The 9,038-nt window shown below is 45.6% G+C and overlaps 1 protein-coding gene across 6 annotated transcripts in view; it reads left to right on the forward strand.

Moving 5' to 3' along the window:
* Positions 1-618: 618 nt before the first annotated feature.
* Positions 619-9,038, forward strand: part of LOC105531714 (neurexin-3-beta) — a 592,764-nt gene continuing 584,344 nt past the window's right edge. For all 6 annotated transcript variants that reach the window (XM_011969695.1, XM_011969693.1, XM_011969696.1 and 3 more), the window contains exon 1: positions 619-2,194. In XM_011969695.1, the coding sequence (XP_011825085.1) occupies positions 1,948-2,194 (247 nt within the window). In that variant the 5' untranslated portion in view covers positions 619-1,947. The remainder of the gene's footprint in view (positions 2,195-9,038) is intronic.

Below are 9,038 nucleotides of genomic sequence, written 5' to 3' on the forward strand. Positions count from 1 at the left end.
GACATAGTGGAGGGGTGGATGCCACCTGGTCCACAGTGTTACCGTGTCCTGGCAGAGCCTTGGGTCAGTCCCCTCCTGGAATCACAGATGGCCACGACAGAGGACAGGTGCTACCACTCTGGCTTTCCCCTGCGTGTTCAGTTTTGAGGTAAACACGGTGCTGTCTTTGATGCCCAGCGCCCAGGGGACTTCATCCACCTAGGGCAGCCCTTCTGCAGCCGGTTCCGGACAGGCCAGTCACTTCTCTTTGAGCCAGCCGACGAGGCCCTCTCCCGTTCTCAAGTTTTTTGATCAGGACTACAGGCGCGGACGATAACCTCTGGATTTTGAATCCCAATAGTGTCCTCTCCATCACCGGGGGTGGCAGCCACCTTCCGGAAGGGCTGCCAACCACGGAGCCCTTCACCCTTTGGAGTACCCGGGCCACCACTCCACCTTCACTTTTGGGAGTCCGGGCTCAGATTCCCATCATTCGCCCTGCGGGTAGGGCCCTGGGCATCTTAACCCCGGGAGACACACGCGCCTGGAGAGTGGCCGCCCAAGCCACCGCCAGGCGGGGAGGAGCGCGCGTGCTGCAAGCAGCTCCAGCGCTCGCGCTGACTCAAGGGGTTTATTTTTATTTCTATTTGGAGCTACTTCGGCCTTAGCCGCCGCCCTTAGTTTTCCTCCCAAATTGCGAAAAGGTGCCTTCATGGCCCGAGTTTGGTTACACGCGCCTGGGAGAGGAGCAAGGGCAGGGTGATAAAGAAGGTGCAGTGTCGGTCTGTCGGTGTTACACACGCGCGCACATACGGCGGGGCGGGAGCCGAGGGAGCGAGAGGAGTGCGGACGGCGTGTGCTGGAGGCTCGCGCGGGTGTATACGAGCCTGTGCTTGAATGGGGAGGGCCGGGATTCCGGGTCGCTCTGGCCCCTCCTTCCTCCGGAGCCAGCCAGTCCCTCGGCAGAGCGCTGGGGCTGCACTGATTTGCTCTCGGGAGTGTGCTATTTGCATATGACTTGCCCATTTGTGAATTTGGCTCCCCAACTCCTCGCTTCACTTCACCTGTGCCTCCCTGGTCCGCGCACTTCGCAGGCGCCCGCCAGCCTCTCTGCCGCCTCTGCCGCCTACCGGGGACCTCCTCTTGCGCTCTCGCTGATTTCGCCCACCCACCTCCCTCCACCCCGTGCCACGTTGGTTTGGGTGGCTGCTCCGCACCGGGTTCCTCCTCCTCTCCTCTTTCCCTCCAGTCCTGCTTGTTCTCTTCCTCTGGCTGCGGTGGCTGCTGCTGCTGCTGCCTTTCATCCAGTTGGGAAACCCAGGAAGCCGGCGGCTGCTCCGTGGCGCTAGTTCAGCACGTGCAGGGTTAAAAGCCTCGCGCCCTTCCCCAGAGACTCCCAGGAACACCCGAGGAACTCTTCCACCTGCAGCCCCCTTTTGCCTGGCAGTTCTGCATTGCATCTCATGGAAGTGGAAACAGGAAAATAAAAATGTTCAAACTCCTTGGCTGTTGGGATAAACTCACCTGAACCCACTTGGGGTTCGGGCTGCCTCCTTCTCTTCCTTCATTACCACCTTTTCTGTGTGGCTCCCAGGAGTGTGCAGTTAAGTCATCAGACTCGCGGTGCCTAGAGATCCGGAGGAAGCCGCGCCGGTCTTCCCCTGACATGCGTGGCATGCCGGGGCTCCCTAGGAGGTTTGCTATACCTGGGAGGACTCTGGCATCCTAAATTTCAGCCCCGGGAAAGAGAAGGGGCTTTGCCTTTTATCTTTTTTTTTTTTTTTCTTTAAGTAGTATTTTTTTTTTTTTTCTAACATCATTGTCTTGAAAGCGCATATTGCTTCCCTCTTCCCCAAATTCTGGCAACTCTTCCTCCTGCTATGATGGGCCCTTGGGCATCATGAACTTCATTACTCTTCACTGGCTGGAATTCAAACTGCCCATCTGTAGTGGTCCCGTGCGTTGACCATGCACCTGAGAATCCACGCGAGACGGAGCCCTCCTCGCCGGCCGGCCTGGACGCTTGGGATCTGGTCCCTGTTCTGGGGATGTATCGTCAGCTCTGTATGGAGTTCTTCTAATGTAGCTTCCTCCTCCTCCACCTCATCCTCGCCGGGGTCTCACTCTCAGCACGAGCACCATTTCCATGGCAGCAAGCATCACTCAGTGCCTATTTCTATCTATCGCTCCCCTGTTTCCCTTCGAGGAGGGCACGGTAGGTCTCTCTGCTCTTTATCCTTCTAATGGGGCATAGCAATTCCTTAAACCAACCCCCCTGCAAGGAAGGGCCAAAGGGGGAAAAAAACTAAAAAAAAAAAGAATTTAAAATGATGAAAAGCATGGTATGTCCATGAGGGAAGCAAATTTCTACTTTCTCATAAAGGTTAGTGTTTTCTGCCCCTAGCCCGCGACGCCCACCTCCACTTTTCTCTAAAGGCTTCTTTTCTCCTTCGCTCCCTCATTCATAGATGCACAGACACTACACTCTCTTTGCAACCTTCTACTCTCTCCACCCCTACAGAGACAGGCAACTTACCAGGTGAGTCCCAATGCTGTGCTTGGAGAAATGTTCGTTCACCTTGCTTTCACCCTTCTTTGCTGTGGGCTTGCTTGGGAACTTAGTGGGGGTGGAGTGGGAATAGCTGACAACAGGAATCAGGTTTTCAGCCTGAAGTTGATTGAACTGTTATAAAGTAGCCTGTGTGGTAATGGTCAGGGAAAAGTAGCTGAATATAAGAAGGCAGAAAATGTAATTAACAACCCGTGGCCATTTGTGTTGATTTTGGCAGCTTTATGTTTGTCCACATGTCTAGTGGAAAAAGCAACTATCTCTAAAACTACACATCTAATATTGCTATCAGTGAGGAAACAATATGTAAGATAAGGCTAAGTTCATTTATAACTTACCCAAGTGTAAACGATAGTAACTTCAATTCCCCGTGTATGCAAATGTTATTTCATTTTTAGGTAGCAGAGATGGGCATGTTCACACAATACAGGTATGATGTGTTTTACTCCAAACAACCCTCCTTACATAGCTATTGAAGGAAGAGATCTATGGCTCTGAAAATGATACTCAGCTCTTAGCCGGCTGCCTCTAAAAGGGCGATGTCTGCAGCTAAGGTAAGAGCTTGCTGTAGTAAACCGTTCTAAAGAAAGGAGCTTCTTTATTTGTTTACTATGCACTCCACTCTGATGGTAAGGAGAGTAGGACACACACAAACGGAGACTGGCTGCAGGAGCAGCCCTCCAGGGAACAGGAGCGTGAACCATACCTAGGGGGCTCCTGCCCTTGTATTTTGAAGACTGATAACATCCAGACCCTATTCGGAAAGTTGATTCTTCCTGCTGCCTCCTAGCCCTGGGCTTCCGCTCTGTGCTGTCTGTAGTGTAAGTGGAAGCACATTGAGAAAATGCCAGCACATACTCTGGCTCTTTTGACTCTGTCTTCAAATTTTATTTGATGGAGTTGTCAAGCAGCTCGCAGTTTGTAAGGTTGGTGGAGGGGGATGGTGAAAATAAGGGATTGCTTGATCTTGGTCTGGTGGCTCTTTTCTCTGTGACTCCTGCTGGGTCTGGTGATGGCTCCCTTAAAAAAGAAAGAAGCAAACAAACCTAGGAGAGAAAAGAGCCACAACCACCAAAAAAGCAATTTCATTGACATGGAAACTTGCTCCTAAGGGGGAGAGGGACTCGGGGGAGTGGGTAAGACAGAAAAAAAAAAGGGAGTGGAGATAGGGGAAGTCAGACAGACTATTACTAATAACCATAATTAAACACGGAAATGCTCAGAGATAATTAGCTAAATTTTGCTAATTATTGTAAATGATCAGCAGGGAGAGGAAGATTATGCATCAGAGGTTATGGATGGCAGGGTCTTGATGTCTTTTGTTCGGGATGTAAACAGTTACAGCAGATACTAGTAAGTGATGGAATTTGCAGAGCAGTACTTCCCTAGGGTCCCTAAGTCAGAGTCAGTCTCTCTCTCTCTCTCTCTCTCTCTCTCTCTCTCTCTCTCACACACACACACACACAAAGGGTTGAGACTTGCACAGCTTACACATGACCCTTTATTTAGTTTATTTCGTCAGGATCGTTTGCTCAGTCCCTCAGTCTCCTCTAAATCTTTTTGACTGGTCCCCAGTCTGGTTTCTCATTAACCTACATCTGATAAGATTCAGTGTGATGGAAAATAAGAAGGAAGTAAGTAAATGGCTAGAGACCCCAGAAAAGGCCCTCAGACCCACCAGAGCTGTAGAGTACAGTGAACTCCAGGGTCTGGCATGGCTGAGATAAGAAAGCTAATGAATTCAACTCTTCAGAATCCTCTTTCAATCCTGAAGTCCCAACTCATTGATTTGGAGCTTGGAGAGTGAATGCATCTGTATTAAGTAGACTCCTTGCATATTAAATTGGTGTTTTTGAGCATAAAATCAAGAGAAGCAGCAATCAACAAAATATCCCTACTTCTGGCTCCCATTCTGCACCCAAGCTGTGACCCTTTGCAGCTCTAACTAAAAGGACCAGAAGACTCCACAGAGTTTTGCTAATGCACTTCTCATTCTTACTTGGTGTAAACTTGCTTTTTCCTGGTCCAAGACAAAGACCTAGCGAACAGCAATTGTTTTAAAAAATAATTTGGGTGGAGGTGGTAGGAGGCATGGCACCAAGAGACTGATGGTTGTTACTGATGATTTACTGCCAATCTTATTCCAGAGTTAAAGGCAGCACTCTCTATTGTCTGTGAAGAAGTAAATGCCCTTGATTTTGGTATGAAACACAGCTAGAGCCTTGAGTCCCAGAATCTTCTTTGGACTTAAGAGATTGTTGGTTTTTTAACTACACTTGCTCTCCTCTTGCCCATTTCCTGAGAACCGAAAGTCCTCAAAGCTGCTGTTCGTCAGTTGGTGCTCCAACCCCTTTTCCCCACCATCCAGCCCTATAGAGGGATTCGTGCTAAGACAGATGGAAGAAACAGAAATCCTCCAAATAGCTGATATTTTACCTACGCTTTTGCCTGTGCTTGGTTCCAAGCTTTAGAAAATTGTTTATATTATAGATTTACTTAAAGCCTTTATCCCGGGACAGCCTAGAGGATGCTGGGATTCTTTGTGAATTAGGGAGACTAAGGCCACACTTATCTGGGGTGCTGCAAAGTGTCTCACATTAGGATTGTGTTTCAGGATGGGATTAACCCTCTTCTTAATGGGAATCTAGTAGGCCCTTCCCCATTCTCTTAGAGTCCTCACCCCATGTTCATGCTCTCTTCTGTTCACCATTCAGTCAATACTCATTGAGCACGTACTCTGCGCCAGGCTGTGTGCTACTGCTGAAGATACAGAACCAAATAAGACATTGTGGTGTTCAGCTAGGAATAATTGCAAAAGCATATATATATATATATATATATGCTTCCATATTTTAAAAAGTGCAAGGAGTGGGTGGAGATCCAAATACCAAGCCAAATTAATATAAAATCAAAATATCCTTTATAAAATAAAGGTTTACATTATCCTGTTATTTAAAATATCCCTCCAGGTTCCTTTTCATCTTTGGCTTTATTTCCATATGTAAATATCATTTTTTTGAAACAAAGTGCAAGGTAGTGTAGTGATTACAGATATATAAATAGTAAAATATATTTGTTTACCAAACTTTAATTACATAAGCAACTTTTGTATATTTTTTTCCTTCTTTTTTCCCTCTCTCTCATCTTTAAGAAATCCAATGTGGCTGGGCACGGTGGCTCACACCTGTAATCCCAGCACTTTGGGAGGCCGAGGTGGGGGCATCATCTGAGGCCAAGAATTCGAGACCTGCCTGGCCAAGGTGGGGAAACCCTGTCTCTACTAAAAAACAGAAAACAAACAAACAAAACCTCCAATGTACGTCTGCCTAAAAAATGCTTCAGTATTTGTAGTTTAAAGGCAGATTTCCCTAAGAATTCAAGGTTTTGTATGTACCTTAAATGTTATCCTCTACAAAACAGCAGAGTTTCCTGCCTCTGTAGACATTTGTGGGGACTAGTTGAGGACATAGAACTCTTGGAAAGCTCAATTTTAAAAGGAAACACACCATGATATATTTGCAGGAAGAACTCTTGCTCAGAAACCAGGGTGTGTGAAAAGGAGGGGGTATAAAAGTCCTATTCAAACCATCTTAGCAGAAGTGGTGGTGGTGGGCCCACTTGTGACACATGATCCTGGAGTCTTTCTTGGGCTTATTCCTTATCCCAGGGATCCACCCCCAAAGTTTTTTCAGCCTTGGGGGCTTGTTTGCTTTGATCTATTGAGTGCCTTCTTCTGCTCAGCCAGCTGCTTTCTAACCACTTTACGCCTTCCTTCTTGAGATTCGGGGAGTTGAATAATTCATAGTGTTGGTTGACAGATCAAATGATAAGATTTATATATCTTTGGCCTTGGTGATGAATTAATTAAATTGTTTTCTCCTTCTTTGGCTCCTCTAGATGCATTGTTTTTCTTCTCTAAAATTCACTGGCAAGTGGTGGGTCTGGAGATTAATTTGTTCTTGAGAGACCACCATGGGATGATTATAATATCCTCGTGTAAATTTATTCAGGACTTTCAACGTGGATCACTGGGTGGTGTGGAGTAGGGGCAGCTATATCATAGAGAGGAGAGATAAGATATCAGAACAAAAAACAAGACACACACACAAAAATCTTGCCCATATTGGCTGCGGGACGAAATTTTACAGTAAGAACTTGATTCCTTTCGCCTCAGATTTTGAATCTAAAAGAGGAGTGTATTTCATTTTACATTTTAGTAAATGAATTTATCAGCCCTGAAGAAGTTTGCTTTACTAGAACTCTGGGTGATCAGGGAGGGAGGCAAATCTCTGAAGATTAATCTTGAACTTACTCATACTTTCCTCCTGATATTAGTTTGCTAGGGCTGCCTAAAGTACTAAAGTGCTATAGACTGGGTGGTTTAAACAACGGAAATTTGTTTGCTGAAGGCTCTGGAAAGTAAAGGTCTGAGATCAAGGTGTCAGCAAGTTTAGTTCTTTCTGACATCTCTCTCCTTGACTTACAGATGACCATTTTCTCACTGTGTCCTCACAGGGTCTCGCCTTGATCTAGATGCATGCATCCCTGGTGTCTCTTTATGTGTCCAAATTCTCCCTTCTTTTAAGCACATCCATCGGTTGGATCAGGATCCACCCTAAAAGCCTCATTTTAACTTAATCATCTCTTTAAATGTCCTGTCCTTAAATACACTCACATTCTGAGGTACCAGGAATAAAGCTTTGACATATGAATTTTGAAGAGACACAGTTCAGCCGCTGATGCTCTTTCTCCTCACCACCCCCCTGCCCACCCACCAAGTTATTGGGAAAGAAGTAAAGCTGTACTGTTTAGTGAATCCCCATTGGACTCAAACTTTCACAGCAGAAAAATAAAACTTCAGTTACGATGGTTGCAATTTACAAAATTCATAAGATAGTGACCTAAGTGGTAATGCTGTGTTTACATATATGGGGAAAACAACAGCTATTGGTTCAGTGAAGACATGTTTGCTTTCTTCTCAATTTATCTTCTGTGACTGAGTCCAGATCTTTATTTGCACGTAGACTGATTCTGTCTGACTGCAGACACATGCTCTAATGTCCACATATTAATGCTTTCTTTACCTAGACCTGCTGCCTTTCTGAGCCAGACCCTCCACCCCTGCCGTTGACTCCTTTATGAACTACAGTTGCTCACTCTTTGCTTTTCCTGAGACACAAATTACCAACTACTTTCACTTCTCAGCCTTTGGTGAATAAAATAAAAAAATAGGTTAACTAAGTATAAATTTCTCGTTTTTCAATTTTCAAATTTCTCAATTGAAAAATATGTTACTTAAATAGGCATCAATTTCATTATTTTTCTCTTCAATTTTATTTTTTGAAAGTTCATCTGAAAATACAAATATGAGGTAAATTGTTATTTTATGACATGGTTATGAACCTTGGTGAGATGATTGAGAGGCCATGTAATGTATAAAGCTCTGGTTGTTCTAAATCCTAAGCAAAGCATTCAATCTTTGGGGAAAGCGAATACCTTTCTTTGTCTGTTTGTTTCTGTGCTCAAAATGTGTGCTCCTGATGATAATAGGTAAATAATAATGGTGCTCTAGTGGACAGGGTCCTGTTAGGTGAGGTGGGAACAACTATGGTTTGAGGAAATAGCCTTCAACCTTTGGTTCTAAGAAACTTCGTCTCTAAGAAACTAAATCATTAAGAAACTTTGTGAACCTGCCATCCTGGCTAACACATTGAAACCTCGTTTCTACTAAAAAATACAAAAAACTAGCTGGGCGAGGTGGTGGGCACTTGCAGTCACAGCTACTCGGGAGGCTGAGGCAGGAGAATGGCGTGAACCCGGGAGGTGGAGCTTGAAGTGAGCTGAGATCCGGCCACTGCACTCCAACCTGTGTGACAGAGCGAGACTTCGTCTCAAAAAAAAACCAAAAAACTTTGTGAACCTGAATAAGTCACCTGGTTTCACTGAGACTCAATTTCTTCACCTTGAAAGTGAGCAATAATAATAGTTAACCATACTTATATCACATAAATTGTATGAGATCAGACAAGTTGTGCTCTGTACATTGTAAACCAATGTGTCCAGGTTAAATATTTTATGAGACATATTTTCATGATAAAGCTGCCCTCTTTGATTTCCTTGCACAGAGAGAAGCTTCAATGTTGATCATTTGCTGGCTGGTAGATTGTGTTTAAAGAATATACATCTGGGCCGGGCGCGGTGGCTCAAGCCTGTAATCCCAGCACTTTGGGAGGCCGAGACAGGCAGATCATGAGGTCAGGAGATTGAGACCATCCTGGCTAACACGTTGAAACCCGTCTCTACTAAAAAATACAAAAAGCAAGGCAGGCGAGGTAGTGGGTGCCTGTAGTCCCAGCTACTCGGGAGGCTGAGGCAGGAGAATGGCATAAACCTGGGAGGCGGAGCTTGCAGTGAGCTGAGATTCGGCCACTGCACTCCAGCCTGGGCGACAGAGAGAGACTCCGCCTCAGGAAAAAAAAAAAAAAAAGAA

The sequence above is a fragment of the Mandrillus leucophaeus genome, unplaced genomic scaffold (assembly GCF_000951045.1).
Source record: "Mandrillus leucophaeus isolate KB7577 unplaced genomic scaffold, Mleu.le_1.0 Scaffold90, whole genome shotgun sequence".
NCBI classification, from domain to species: domain Eukaryota; kingdom Metazoa; phylum Chordata; class Mammalia; order Primates; family Cercopithecidae; genus Mandrillus; species Mandrillus leucophaeus.